At 48.0% G+C, this 14,623-nt stretch overlaps 3 protein-coding genes across 3 annotated transcripts; all 3 read left to right on the top strand.

Moving 5' to 3' along the window:
• Positions 1-5,021: 5,021 nt before the first annotated feature.
• LOC6596505 (seminal metalloprotease 1) lies at positions 5,022-5,927 on the top strand. The gene is made up of 2 exons (XM_002021543.2): positions 5,022-5,226; positions 5,291-5,927. The coding sequence occupies exons 1-2, from the start codon at positions 5,022-5,024 to the stop codon at positions 5,836-5,838; spliced, it is 753 nt and encodes a 250-aa protein (XP_002021579.1). The 3' UTR covers positions 5,839-5,927.
• Positions 5,928-7,156: 1,229 nt separating this feature from the next.
• On the top strand, positions 7,157-8,115 carry LOC6596504 (seminal metalloprotease 1). The gene is made up of 2 exons (XM_002021542.2): positions 7,157-7,391; positions 7,453-8,115. The coding sequence occupies exons 1-2, from the start codon at positions 7,157-7,159 to the stop codon at positions 7,998-8,000; spliced, it is 783 nt and encodes a 260-aa protein (XP_002021578.1). The 3' UTR covers positions 8,001-8,115.
• An 848-nt stretch (positions 8,116-8,963) lies between these two features.
• Positions 8,964-11,456, top strand: LOC6596503. The gene is made up of 3 exons (XM_002021541.2): positions 8,964-9,248; positions 9,311-9,413; positions 9,473-11,456. The coding sequence occupies exons 1-3, from the start codon at positions 9,067-9,069 to the stop codon at positions 10,817-10,819; spliced, it is 1,632 nt and encodes a 543-aa protein (XP_002021577.1). The 5' UTR covers positions 8,964-9,066; the 3' UTR covers positions 10,820-11,456.
• Positions 11,457-14,623: the final 3,167 nt, after the last annotated feature.

The raw sequence follows: 14,623 nt of genomic DNA, 5'->3' as shown, positions 1-14,623 counted from the left end.
ACCTGCACTCCTCTCCTACAACTCCTGCAACTCCTTTTTGGGGCTTCTGGGGCATAAAAAACTCACTTAACAAATTCATAAAAATCAATTAATTCAAACGCGCAACTTTCGCAGCTTTTGGCAGGATTTCTGCCATTTGTCTCTCCTCCCATCAAGTCGGGGCTCCTCTATCGCGTCGTCTGTGGTCTGTGGAGATAGTAGCAACAGTTTGTGTTATGAATATTTTAAGAGGCAGCCAGTCAGCCAGCCAGTCGTCCCTCCCCTGTCTAACCGAATAGAAAAACGACACACAACAGAGGAGAACCACCGACCCAACGCCGGGCCCGGGCCTGGTCTGGCGGGTGTAGAAACTGCAGTTTGCTCGCCACATTCATCTTAATTTCCTGTCACGACAATGACAACGACGTTCGTCGGTGGTCGGTGGTTGGTGGTCGGTCGCCTGGCTGCTTGGCGGGCTCCGTTCTGGACTTCCTGTCCAGCCAAGAGCGCGCGGAGCGTGTGGCCGACCAGGCCCAGACCCACAACAGGAAGAGGACATTTCACTGCACATTCGGCGGCAAGATGGAGCTGTTTTGCTGATCGCTGGAGTCAAAGATGCGAGGAGTCCTTCTAGAGGAAAGCGGAACACACTGAAGCGGGTTTTTATGGCTCATAATACCCATAGAGGCCCGAGCTTGGGGAGTACTGAAATAGTCCCACACAATCGATCTTTTATGGTAGTTTTTGAACATTCTTTTGGTCATTATACGATATAGCTCCAGGCCTAACAGAACCAAGGATAAGTACCCGACTAAAGAGTTTTTTAAGGTCTATATTTTTAGGTCTATAAGGTCTTTTAAGGTCGCTATGAAATGATTCTCTATTAAGATCTTCCGCACAACGAAGCTTTCTATATAAAGATCTTATTACCAGTGCTCTATTCCGTCTAGCTGGGGGAAACCCCCCTTGATATTCGCTTTGGGTTACCTTCTCCTGCGTTCTATTGACCTCTTCCTGTACTCCAATTTATTTTTGTTCAAAGTCTAAAGAGCATAAATGCTTCGACATCCCCGAATGAAACCTTTTGGCCATTCCGCTTTGCTTGTTCTCCTCTTTGGTTGTTTTTTCTCCCCCCTCCCCACCCCCCTCACCCCTTGTTGAGCGCTTTTTAAGCCTTTGTAGCGGCTGTTGCTGCTTTAGCCTTGGCATAGAGCCGGCATCTGTAACTGTTCTTTGTTCCACGTAGATGGAATTGTTGGCTGTCGGCTGCTGGGTCTAGGGCTGTGGGGGGGCTGTGCGTGGGCATCCCATGCCAAATGCCGTCAAAAAGCAGAGGGCCACAAGCGTTTTGCCCGGGCGCTTCACATAAACAAGGACTCCGCCTCCCCCTCCCGCCCCTTCCTGGCCACCAACTCTTTTGCCCGATGTTATCGCGTGCCACAGGATATTGCACTCTAAGCCAGTAGATGGCGTCATGTAAAGCTGGACAACATCCGATTAAAACTTTACGATGTGCGTGTATTCCTCTCTCTCTCTTCTGTCCGCCCCCTCCTGCCACCTATCTGTCGCTTTGTCTGTTTGTGTTGGTAACGTGTGTGTGTGTGTGTGTCTGTGTGGAGCCAGGACCAGGGACAGGGGCACGCGCTGGCCAGCAAGTGGATAAATTCTCATTTACTGCTCTTTTAAGCATGTGCTGTTTTTGCTGCTGCTTCTCCTTAGCCTTCGCTTGTCGCTAGTTGCAGCCACTAGAGGGCATTGGGTTAGTCGGGGTATGCTGGGACACGAAAGAGTTAAGGGAGTATCCAAGTGGAAGCCATCCACGGAGTTGGCAGGTTTCAGGGTTTCGGAAAGTATCAAAATGGATCTAAAAGAGATTTTACTAAATATATCTTATTTTTATATATTTTATTTTTATATATTTTATTATTATATATTATTTATTATATATTTATTATTATTATTAATAATATTTACTATTATATATTTATTATTATTATATTTATTATTATTATTTATTTCTTTTTGCTTTTTTCTTTATTATTAATAATTTATTTAAGACTAAACTTTAACAACAGGTGACATAAGATAGAGATAGAGATGGAGATGGCGATTGAGAGAGAGAAAGAGGGATAGAAAGCGGCCTTCGATTCGAACAAAGAGTGGCCAAGAGCCAAGCCTCTACGAACTCTTTCTAGACACACGAAATGTCTCATTTAAGTCTCTCAAGACACTGCTTGTTTTCCCGATGTAATCCTATAATTAAATATGTGGTAGGACAACCCCTATCAGTCCATCCGGCAGTCCCAATATAACCTACTACATCGCTAGCTTATATTAATAATTCCCAAGTCTACGGCCACTCTAGAAGAATACCGAATATACGGCCACTGAGAAAAGGATGGAGATCGATGGACGCTCTATCATTCTAAATGTCTCATCAAAAATAGGCAGTCGTTTTTGGAGAAATAAAGATAATAAAGTAATTAATATTCAATCTCCCAAATAACATAAAAAATAAAAGTAAAAAACTTCCTTCGCTACTTTTATTTTCGATCTTTCGTCCTTTGCAAATAACTTACCATGACCCAAATTTCTTTCTCATTACAAGGACACATTTTTGACATTTTTGAGAATTATTTGAATGTCCATTGGCGACCACATCCAAAATTATAAATTTTTCAATATGAGTGTCGATTTTTTTATGAACGGAAATTCGAGTTATTTTAATAAAATTGTTTTCCTTAATCTACTTTAATGAATATTGCTATTATTATTTTTTTTGTTGTATGCTAAATTGCATAGAGATTTGAGGAAAATTTAATTTTACCGTTTTCTTTGGCTTGAGCCGGAATCCTTTTTCCGGAAGCCCTTTTTCATCTGAAATTTGTGATCTAAATCAGTTATCCTCCACCACTACGCGTATCAAAATCTTGAAAGAAACAGTCCCCTAAACGCTCAAATTAGTTCCAAGTCAAAAATGCAGGGAAACACCCAATGCAGCCAGAGACTACTGTACTGGATCGTATTATAGGTGCTATACATTACGGTACGGATGACTAAAATTATTTGTATTATTTTTCTAATAAGATTCTAATGTAAGAATCACAATGTATAAAAACTAAATTTTAATATAATTTACTTTTCCTTTAAAAAATAAATTACTTCTAGTGCGTCTTTTCTAGTGATCAAGAAAAAAGAACATAATTTAAGACAGCATTAAGAAACTTTATTTTGCTAAATTTGTATACTTTTTGAATAACATATATGAAGAATCGTTAGATATTAACCCAGTTTTTAGCATATCAACTTTTTGTCAATTCTTTAAAAATAAAAAGTTGTAATTCAAAATTAAATCCAATGATGAGCAGTGTATATGCTACACCATATAGAACAATTAGAATCCCTTATCATCTCAGTCCCTTCCAGTTCTAAGGAGTATCCAGAAGTCAAGACCCCGCCCTGGAGCGACCTCTGCCTCGTCGTTCGGTTTCAGCGTGTAAATTGTCCTCTCGTTATGTGGGCGGTGGGGGAGGTGGCGCCACGAAAGAGTGGCAGAGTGCCAGAGTGGCAGGGTAATAGCGCGGCATGTTAAACTGACCGCAAGCATTGTTTATCATTAAGTGCGGACCAGGGCCAGAACGAGAAGTGGGCGACAGTCGGGGCCTAGGCCTGGACCCCTCCTGGACCCCGTCCCGGTCGTGTTGCGGAGCTGCCATGTGTCACATGACATATGTGTAACGGGAATGCACTGAGCCCCAGCCGGGACGGCACATTTTTGTTGGCTGCCGCTCTCTTGACCCCCGAAACATGTGTATTGCGGCTTCGAGCCGCGCTTCCCCATAATGGAGTCGTTAGTTGGTGCCACTAAAAACCGAATGAAAAGCCCAACTTTAAGCGCTCAAACATTTACTAAAGGAAATAAAATAAACTCCAATGTTTTCTTTCTTTCTTTTTTTTTTGGTGCCCTCCTCCGTGGCGATTGCAGCGACGAGTGCGAGTGCATGCAAAACTTTTGTAATTAGGAAGCAATGTCGGTCATTAGTGCGGGCGCCCAGAGAGGGGGAGGGGCGGAGATACCACAAAAAGGGCGCCAGCAGTCACAACAACAATGCAAATGTGCGACCAAAAAGCCAGAGAAAGGAAAGCTGTCTGGCACTTGGAAGAAGCTGGAATACCCTTCCCCAGGGGGGGAGACAGATGTACCCTTCCCAGGGGGAGACCATGGGGGATCTACCCTTTGAAACTTGGAAGAAACCCTGAATCCCTTTGGAACTGGGAACCATCTACCCAATAAAACACCATCCCAGCATCTATTTCCCCTAGAGTCTCGGATCCGATGGGTTTATACCGCCTTATAGCCCCAAAAGGACCTCCGTTTATGTCTGTTCCAAGAGCCTACAACCCGCTAGATCACAGATTTGTTCCCAAATGCTTCTGGAAACAAAGAAGCGGAAGCAACCCCCTGGGTAACCCACGACAGTGGCCCTGAAGATGGCCAACAACCAACATTTCGGGCCAACAATTGAAATTGAAAAAATATCCAAAGGCAGGGCGGGGGGTTGGCAGGGGGCCGTAGCGTAATTTTAATAAAGTTTGAATGCAAAACTTTCTGATTTGAAATGCATATAAAAGTTAACTATTTCCGACGCTCGAGAGCTCCAGAGCTCCAGAGCTGCGAATGTGTGCGAAAAAGTTGCACATTGCGGTGATCATTCGATGGGGGGGCGGGGGGTTGGGCCACGCCCCATTGTGACTGACAGAAGGCGCCTTTGGCAGGGCCATAAATTAAAGCGAAAGGCGGAAGGCCCTAGGACTGGGTTTTGGCCAGCGAACGGAAGCCCCAGCTGGGCTGTTAAGTAGCCTGGAGTGGGGGTGGGGGGAGGAGGGCACCCCCCTTCCCCACAATGTGCTCCGCATCGAGCCCCAAAATAACTTCAGAGCGGCTAATTCTGTTAGCCCTTATCTCCAATCGAACGCTGAAGTACCCGATTATAATTCTTTGCCCAGCGATTAGTGGAATATTAGCAGTCGATTAGTGAAGAATGTGCGCCGCTTGGATCCACTTGGCCCTGGTGGGGCTCCTGGGAGCCAGTGCCCTTGGGGCTCCGATTGGGGAGGAAGATCCCGAGCAGACGGCTGGCTACTTCCAGGGCGACATGGACGTGGACTTTGAGCGGAATGGACAGCTGAGCGAAACGCGGCGCTGGCCCAACGCCACAGTCCCCTACAGGATCGACGAGGCGTTCGGTAAGAGAGGGACAGAGCCTCCAAAGCTGGCAGACATCCCTTGACAGCCACCCCCTGCTTGCAGATGCCCCCCAAGTGGCCCACATTGAGCTGGGAATGAGGATCATAGAGCTATCTTCGTGCATCCGCTTCGTGCCCGCCGACGAGGCCGAGGAGAACTACCTGATCGTGATTCCCTCCACGTCGGGCTGCAGCTCGAAGGTGGGCTACCAGCCCGGCGAAAGGACTGTCAAGCTAAAGCCCGCCGTGCTGGACACGGGCTGCTTCCGTCTGGGCACCATCCAGCACGAGCTGCTCCACACGCTGGGCTTCCACCACCAGCAGTGCTCCCCGGATCGCGACGACTACGTGCAGATCGTCGAGGAGAACATCTCCGAGGGCCACGCCAAGAACTTTGTCAAGTACGAGGACACCGATGTCGGGGACTACGACCAGCCCTACGACTACGGCAGCATCCTGCACTACAGCTCATTGGCCTTCTCGGTGAACGGGGAGCCGACCATCGTGGCCCTGCGGCCGGAGGGACAGTCCCTGATGGGCCAACGCCTGGCCATGAGCCCCACCGATGTACAGCGCCTCAACACCATGTACAAGTGTCCCATTCAATTGTGAAAATACATTTGTTTCCAGGCGTTTCGCTAGCCTTTCACGTTGTGCCGATAATAAACGGGCTATCAGATCGAGATAGAGGCTAGAGGCTAGAGATATGGGTATAAATTCAGCAAAACCCAATGGATTGATGGATTAGCTGCCAGATGAGATTGGTTTCGTGACGAATGAACTTCGGCCCTAGAACCAGGGAGGGTTTGCCCTCATCTGAAGTGCTTAGAACATCGCGAGCTCCAAAAAATAGGTTTTTATTCCCATGACACCTAAAATACTTGCTGTCTTTTCCCCTCACAGCACAGTGGCCCATCTAGCAGGGGGAAACCTCTTTCGGGAAATGCGAAAATGAACTTGGAATTCTTCCAGGCGATTTCGGTTTCTTTGTTGGATTTATCGTTTCTAAATTCAAACAGTTATCGCCTATCGAACCCAAAATATGCTGCAATAATTGCACTTATCCTCGTGCCCTTTAGGCTACACAGATTTCGAGATGGAAGTCATTTGAGGCAGAACCTATCGAATGGTAATTATTTGTAGATGGTGATTGGCTTTGGAAAAGAGCTATAATCGTGTCCTGCACTCCATGTCGCTTACTCGACTTTCGTGGGGTAAAAATATATGGGAACCCCTACCAGCGTATACCTTTTTTTTTGGCTAAAAAGTGCTTTAATCGTTTCTACATCTTTCTGTAAAACCAGATCTATGTCATATTTCATACTCTGGGAGCTAGAGGTTCACCCACGGGGCATAGTCGTATATTTCCCGACTTTTGGGAGTCTTAATACGAGATATAGATCACAGAGAGAGAAAGGATTATCCACAATCATAGAACGAATCAATGATGGAGGATATCGCATTCCAAAGAGCTGAAGAGCCAGCCGAAGAGCCAGCCGAAGAGCCACTGGCAGCACTTTACCCTGGAGGAGATTAGGGACTTCTTCAAGACGAACAAGCTCAGGGGAAGGACAGCGTAACGAAGGGGAAAATCCGGTGGACCGACTATCGAGTAGTCGTATTGATTATTTTAGCAATTGGCTGGAAGTATAGTCGATGCCAAATCAGGAATGTTTATCAATAATTTATCAATAAACAGGATTCAAAGTATCAATGGAATTTTATACCGACCAAGGTCGTAATTTTGGAAGATCCCGGCCTAAAAGTGCTGGCCGGCTGGAGGAAAGCACAACTGGCTTCTGCTCTTTCCCAAGGCCTTTGTAAGGGTTCTATTTAGGTCTTGGTCAGACTGGCTGTAAATCTTATCGCTGCGATTAATCGTAAGTAGATTTTGTAATGCCTCGTCTACCCATTTTCCCATTAGTCGACAATGCCCGCCTGGCTGATGCACTTGCTCTTGCTGGGCAGTCTCTGCTCTCGGGTTTTCGGAGCACCCCTCCACAGTACCCACAGTACCTCCGACGAAGAGACCGAAACCGATCCCGAACTGGCCGCTGGCTACTTTGAGGGCGACCTGGAAGTGGAGTTTGGGCGGAATGGCCTGCCAAAGGAAACGCAGCGGTGGCCTAATGGATCAGTACCGTACAAGATCGATGAGGCCTTTGGTAAGACTCCAAAATGCCCAGAGAATCGATTCTCATTGAGCTCCGTTCGATGTGATTGCAGATGCCGCCCAAGCGGCCCACATAGAGCTGGCCATGAAGCTCATAGAGCTCTCCAGCTGCATTCGCTTTGTCCGCGCCGATGAGCCGCAGAAGAACTACGTTTTCGTGACCACCAGGGAGAAGGGTTGCACCTCTCTGGTGGGCTATGGCCCAGGCCGGCGACTCCTTCAGCTCACGCCCCACCAGCCGGACAAGGGCTGCCTTCGCCTCGGGGTCCTTCAGCACGAGCTGCTGCACACCCTGGGCTTCCACCACCAGCACAACTCCCCGGACCGCGACGACTACGTGAGGATCGAGGAGGAGAACATCGTCGCGGGGCACGAGAACGCCTTTCGGAAACGCGACGACATGCTGCTGGACAACTACGACCAGCCCTACGACTACGGCAGCATTCTGCACTACGGTCCGTTCGCGTTTTCCAAGAATGGAGAGCCCACTATTGTGGCTTTAGAGCCGGACAAGGCGTCCCTGATGGGCCAACGCCTGCGGTTGAGTGACACGGACATCAATCGCCTGAACACCATGTACAAGTGCCCCAATCAGCAGTGAATATCTAAAGTACTAAAGAAGGTACCAGGCCCTTGCTGAAAACTACGCTTTTTGATCGATTCTCTGATAAATGACTATTCTTTCGTACCCAAAAATATGTTTCCAATGCCCTAAAACCCACTTTTCACTCCTAAATTTGGGGTTCAAGGTGATAGGCTTTCGCTCATTCCTCTTGAAGGTATTTTTATACCCGATATTCTACAATGCAGAATCGTAGACAATGACCCAACAATGTCTTCAACACTGCCAAATCTGGCTCAGATCGGTTTATTATTCTAGCCAGTGGCTCTCCCTCACGCACTTTTCGTCGTGCAATGTGTAGATGTAGAGGCGCGGCCGTAGCAATGACCCACAACGTTCTCCCTCGCTTAAACAGGGACTTCTTCAGTCTCCTATGCATGGCCTCAGATATTTGTGATCTACATCGATCTGGTGGCATTTTCTTATCCGTAGAAGAACAGAATCATTGCCAAAACCCGGAAATATGAGACTGCCGCCTTCCAAGTAGTTAAATATCAAAGTTCTTCCATTGTCGACTGGCCATAAGTTGCTTTGGGCCCTCCCCTAGGGAATCGTACGATCAAAAATGTACCAAAAAACCACAAAACTAAGTAGTCTACTAACAAATCTATACACCCTGTAGTACCCATTGCAAGGCCCTAAAGTGAAAGTAAAACATAGCCCTTATCAGTTATCAGTCACTCTTGCCAGCTGCGGCTATTCATTTTCCAAACAACCGAAAGCCCCGCCGTGGAAATGTGACTCGACCTACTCTCCGCTCTGCTGCGCTCAAAAAGACTCGAAAATAGCCGCAGATTAGATACCAACAAAGCAGCCTATCTTATCTTATCGGACTGGAAGTGTAGGGCCGCCCCAGGCAGAACCCAGTCCCCCGAGCACTGGAAGGCAGCGCCTCAGTTAGTCACGATTGTAGGCCGAAAGCCATTTCCCCCGTAGTCAGTGAACAAAAGCATTCCCGTAAGCCTGCAAGTCCCAGGGCGCCGATAATGACGAAACTCTGACCGAGGAAGGCCCCTCCCAACAATCACAGATACACATTTTATATATGGCTCTGCAATGCGTGATCAAACCCAAGATGTGGCTCGGTCTTAAGCAGATCCTGCTCTACGTGGGCCTCCTGCTGTGCGTGCTGCTGCAGGTGTGCCGCAGCAAGACCCAGCTGCAGATGTACTGCCCCACGGTCTGTCGGTGCGATCTCCATCTCCAGCGCAATCGGGCGGTCTGCAGGTGGGTTGTCTTCCCCTTTATCTATCTACTTTTCTATCGAAAGTTTCCCCCTTTGGCGGCAGTGCGAGGCGACTGATAAGCGCCAATATAGAAATGCCCAAAACGGTGGAGTTGCTGGATCTGAGCTACAATGACATCACCAGCATAGACAATGACTCCTTCCAGGTAGGTCGAAGGGTTTTTCAGATATTGATCGATAAATACTGATATCCACTATCCCTTAGAGTACCGTCCACTTGGTAAACCTCTCTCTGGCCCACAATGCCATCCACACGCTGTACGGCGATGGCTTTGCTGAGCTGCGGCGTCTGCGACACCTGGATCTGTCCTATAACCGGCTGGAGCAGATCGACGAGCACCTGCTGGAGTCCAATGCCCAGCTGATCCACCTCAATCTGGAGGGCAACAAGCTGGCCTCCCTGGGCAGTGGCCCCCTGCTGCGTAGCCCCTCGCTGCGCTCCCTCAACCTGCGCAACTCGCAGATCAACCAGCTGGGGGCAGAGCTCCTCAGCGGCCTGCCCCAGCTGCGGCAGCTGGACGTGGCCCAGAATCTGCTGCTCACGCTCAGCGCGGGGGTGTTCCACGCCCCCCGCTACCTCGCCTCCCTCAACCTCGAGGAGAATCCCTTCAACTGCGATCGCGCCTTGAGCAAAGTGGCCACCGGACTGCGGCAGCGGGGCGTGGCCCTCTTCATGAGCGACTGCGTGGATGAGGAGCCAGCTCTGCCGCCGCCGGAGGAGGTGGAGCTGCAGGGGGGGCAGACGATGAAGTTCGAGCGCCTCGAGCACCTGGAGCCCACCACCCAAGGGCCGCAGTCCGTGCTGGCCGTGTGGCGGGAGCTGGACTCCAGCGAGGAGAGCACCAGCGACGAGGAGGAGGAGCAGGAGCTGTCTTCCCTCAGCGACGTCTGCGAGGGCAGTCGGGAGAAGCTCTGCCTGAACTACCGCACCTGCCTGGAGCGCGTAAGCCACATGCTCCTGGCCGGCGGAGGCGCCCAGCTGCCAGACGAGGTCGAACGGACGCTCAAGTACGACTCGGACGACCTCAAGCTGGCCTTTGTTGTGGGCGGTGCCACGGGCATCTGCATGGTCATCTTCATCATCACCTTCGCCCTGTGCCTCAAGAGCTGCTGCGAGATGCGCAAGAAGAAGTCCACTCTGGAGTCGCCGGAGGGGGAAACGCCTCTAGATCCCTCGCAGGAGACCCTGCCCACTATTCACACCTGGTCGCCGCACCGGTCTCGCAATCCCCGGCGTTCCAACCCCCAGCGATCGTCGCGTGCCGTGGTCCGCCAGCCCTACGGGCCGCAGGACAGCTTTGTGAACCGCATCTTTGGGCGGCCGGCCCGCTCTCAGTACTACCGCACCATCAACCAGAACACAGCCACCCTGATCCGCCGCCTCAGCCGCAGCAACCTCTTCAGCATTCGCGATCGGGAGCCAGCTAGCCCCACCACCCCCCCGCCGGAGAGCACCTCACGTTTCTACACGGATGAGGCAGCGGCGCGACCTGAGACGCCTCCGCCCAACTACGGGGACGTCGTGGTCATCGACAATTGTGATAACAAGTGAAGTGAACCAAAAGTCAGGAAGAAACATTCGATTTAGCTAAGAAATATTTAAAGTGGATGCTATTTGTGCAGGGGAACAGCTTTAACCGGGCAACCCAACAGCGCACTGTTAGCACTCCAGGTTAACAGGCTGTTAACAGTTGCGCTCAGTTAACAGCCAGCTGCAGCGCGCTCTGACAGCGGCCGGCACTGTTATCACGATCCACACGATCCACACGAACCACTCGGCTCTCGGGCGGCCTTAGCTTGTAAGAGAGAACTCAAAGAGCAGCTACGGGAGCTTTATACACATACACAACGATATATACTACTAAGCAATGAAAGACACAACAAATACATGAAGATATATGCACATATATTTATGGGAATACAATTATCGCTCTCGTACTCTCTGCTGTAAGCCTCATTTATGATGAAAACTTGTATCTGCTATAAAAATCACTTGAAAGCATTTTTCCCGTCGATTCCTCTGCCTGAATCCTCCAAAAGATCTCACACAGAAAATATCAATTGGGGAATTCCAGTATTTTCATTCATTTTTGTTGCCTTTCTTTTGGGATGAGCATTACTTTTACAGGACTTCGACTTGCAGCTGCAACAAATCGCAATAAAAACTTTTGACAAAACTATCAAAGTTGGCAGGGGGCTAGCAATGGGGTTGGCGGATGGGGGAATGGGGGATCCAACTGTGAAATTGCCACAGAAAATCCCCAAAAAAATGCAAGTAGCAAAAGTTTACACACTCAAATAAATGCTGAAGCGCGGAAGCAGAGAGCTGAGGGGCCAGGACAAATCGAAAACACCACAAAAGAACGAAAAAAAGGAGAAAAAAGAAAATAAAAACCACACACAAAAAAATCTACAAGAATAGAACTGGAAAAACCCAACAATTTGCACTGCAAAGCGGCAAAAGTGTCTCCAAAGAAACAACCACCAAAACCAGAATCAGATACGAAAAAAAAAGGATACACATACATATATATGTATACATGTGTGTGTATATATAGGAGCGGAAAGAAAGTCCAAGTTATGTTTGGGGATGTGGAGAAAAAAAAATAAAAGAAAAACTGTATGTGGCGGCTCACTGAGAGAAATGAAGGAACTCGTTAATAAATTAATTGGAAGGCAGCCAAGGAGCCAGCGATGGCGATGGGGCGGCACGAATTGAGGGCACTGTAGGGAGTGCCTGGAGGGAAGAGTATGGAGAAGGCTATGGCGGAGACTGTGGAGAAGACTAAGGAGGAGACTGTGGATAAGGCCAAGGAGAAGACTAAGGAGAAGACTATTGAGAAGACTAAGGAGAAGGCTAAAGAGAAGACTAAGGAGAAGGCTATAGAGAAGACCATGGAGAAGAGCATGAAGAAGATCATGGAGAAGACTATAGAGAAGAGTAAGGAGAAGGCTAAGGAGAAGACTTCCTGTTATAAATTATCTATATAAAAAATGAACCCCCTTCTTGAAAGGTTCTTGAAAAAGGTGCCACATATTCTACAGAAATATCTACAGTATCTACGTACAGTGCTGGACCTAAATATTGGCACAGACATAAGTTTTCAGTTTACTGCCGTTTTAAGAGCCTTTTCATCGCGTTTTTCCAAAGAAAACTACTTTTAACCTATGAAATCATAAATTTTCTTTAAGATTTGCTAATTTCTACAAGCCCGACTTTATGGCATTATTTTCTGCAATTTTTCAAACGACAAATGGTTTAAATTTACGTCTAGGTTAAAAAATATATCAATTCCTAGATATATCTCAATTTTCCCACCACCCTAGAGAAAAAAAACTATAAAAACTTGCTTGAAACGCAGAAGACTTCCGTTTTAATCCACTCTTTGTTTGGCTTTTCGGATTTGGGGAAGGCAAATTCGCTTTGTGGCGTCTTCATGGGTTCTGCTGTTAAGTGTTTGTCTAGCTGTCTATCCATCCATCCGAACGTATCTGTGTATCTGTGTTTTGCGGTGGTGCCAACTTTCATTGCAGTGAGCTGGAGCTCGGCGCTCGCTGTGCGGCACTGCGGTGCGTGGCAGTGCGGTGCGGCATGGTGCACAAAAGTTACCGTATCCTGGGACCAAAGTTGCGTTGTCAACAACCAGAACGCAGGAAAAAAGCCAAAAGCCAAAGAGAATAGTCGAATAGTCGAATGGGGAAAAACGAAACGAGGGAAACTGTGCGAAAAAATGGGCACCGGGAAAGCTCAGGGGGGGTGGGGGGCCAGGACCAGGACCAGGACCAGCAGGAGAGCAGGAAAAGCAGTTACAGAGCGTGAAAAAATATCTAAATCCTACATTAATGAAAAACTTTTTGCATAATCTACGATGAAGGGGGCTAGGGGAAGGTGCCACCAAAATCAAACCAAATGCCAGACACTCCCCCCATCCCCAACCCCATCCATGCGCTCGAAATGCACCCAAGCGAAATCCTTTGCGGGATGGCAACTCCCCATCGAGTGAATAAAAAACGCAATAGAAGAGGGCCAGGACAAAGCAACAGCTTTTTTCGGTGAGGGGACAGAGGACGGGAGGCCCCCGGGGTATCGAAGGACAGGCCAAGCGGCTTAAAAGGTGTTGAAGGTTACCGCCCAAGAAGAGAGTGATGAGACGGCTTAGTCTTTGTGGTCCGGGGCTGAGAAAGTTGTACTAAATCGAAGCCGTTGCTGGGAAAACGGCAAAATGGGAAAATGGCAGCAGCACTTTGAATGGGAATCGCAGCGGGGAAAACTGAATGTGAAAAATGGCTGAGAATAGATCAAACGGACAGGAACTTAGCGATGCATATTGAGGTTTTTCTTTTCAACGGAGCTTAGGACATGGAAAACAAGGTTTCCTCCCAAACTTGGGCACATACAGATGCCGCTTTAATGTGCTTTAAATTAGCCATTTTCCCAGGTATTCAACTTGTGCCTAACTAATGAAACGGGAAGATACCCAAGACAAAGCTTTTGTTTTTCGTTGTGGCAGTCTCTAACAGACATTTTTCGATAATCTATTTGGAGAAAGTCTACCTGAATGCTCTTGAATGATCTGCCATTCAAGGCCACGCCCCCTACACGCCCTTTGTACTTTCAACCATTGAACAACAAAACCCTCAAAAAAATCTAACAATGGAGGAATCTCCAGAGGCTCGGCTGCCTCTAACAAGAAGTCATCGGCGTATAAAGTGAGATAGTGCCCCATAAATGGGCTAATTATTGGCCCAAATTAATATTCATATATTCATAGACATGACCTGAATCCTCATTTGACACTCCCTGCATCACACGTTGGGCTTCAAATGCCATACTTGAAGGCATTTCTTTTTTCTTTTAATTTATAAATCTCCAATAAGATTTTGGTTTGTCTCAGTGCCGCTTTTCCACATCGGGAATCAGTATTGATGTACATACCGCGCCCATTCCTCAGTGTTTTTGTAGGCCGGTTTGAAACGTCTTTATCCAACGTAGAGGTTCCAAGAGAGGTCAGAGTGCAGTGTTTCCAATAAATATTCACCTTCATGTATTTTTGTGGTAGATCTACAAAGGCATAAGAAAAACGGCAGATTGTAGTGGGGGTGGGATCGTATCAAAATCTAGCTTACAGTCCACCAAACGATGAGCGCCTTGTGGATCGTAAGAGCGCAACAGATCGCTGTTAACAGCTTAACAGTGAAAGAAAAGGGTGTGCTTATAGCGGGGGTGGGATCGTATCAAAATCTAGCTTACAGCCCACCAAACGATGAGCGCCGTGGGAGCAGAAAAGAGAGCGAGTTGGCGTCAGAGCGCTGTTAACAGCCTAACAGTGCAGTGGCAGCGCTGCTCACGATCACG

The sequence above is a fragment of the Drosophila persimilis genome, unplaced genomic scaffold (assembly GCF_003286085.1).
Source record: "Drosophila persimilis strain 14011-0111.01,24,50 unplaced genomic scaffold, DperRS2 tig00000124-arrow-pilon, whole genome shotgun sequence".
NCBI lineage: Eukaryota > Metazoa > Arthropoda > Insecta > Diptera > Drosophilidae > Drosophila > Drosophila persimilis.
Note: the sequence above shows the minus strand (reverse complement) of the source record. Positions and strands in the feature narration are given on the sequence as shown.

Bases quoted from the DNA above. Each gene is read 5' to 3' on its own strand.
- LOC6596505 (XM_002021543.2), top strand. From the start codon at position 5,022: ATGTGCGCCGCTTGGATCCACTTGGCCCTGGTGGGGCTCCTGGGAGCC. The intron at 5,227-5,290 runs GTAAGAGAGGGA...CCCTGCTTGCAG, and splicing joins CAGGATCGACGAGGCGTTCG to ATGCCCCCCAAGTGGCCCAC.
- LOC6596504 (XM_002021542.2), top strand. From the start codon at position 7,157: ATGCCCGCCTGGCTGATGCACTTGCTCTTGCTGGGCAGTCTCTGCTCT. The intron at 7,392-7,452 runs GTAAGACTCCAA...ATGTGATTGCAG, and splicing joins CAAGATCGATGAGGCCTTTG to ATGCCGCCCAAGCGGCCCAC.
- LOC6596503 (XM_002021541.2), top strand. From the start codon at position 9,067: ATGGCTCTGCAATGCGTGATCAAACCCAAGATGTGGCTCGGTCTTAAG. The intron at 9,249-9,310 runs GTGGGTTGTCTT...CTTTGGCGGCAG, and splicing joins CGCAATCGGGCGGTCTGCAG to TGCGAGGCGACTGATAAGCG. The intron at 9,414-9,472 runs GTAGGTCGAAGG...ACTATCCCTTAG, and splicing joins TAGACAATGACTCCTTCCAG to AGTACCGTCCACTTGGTAAA.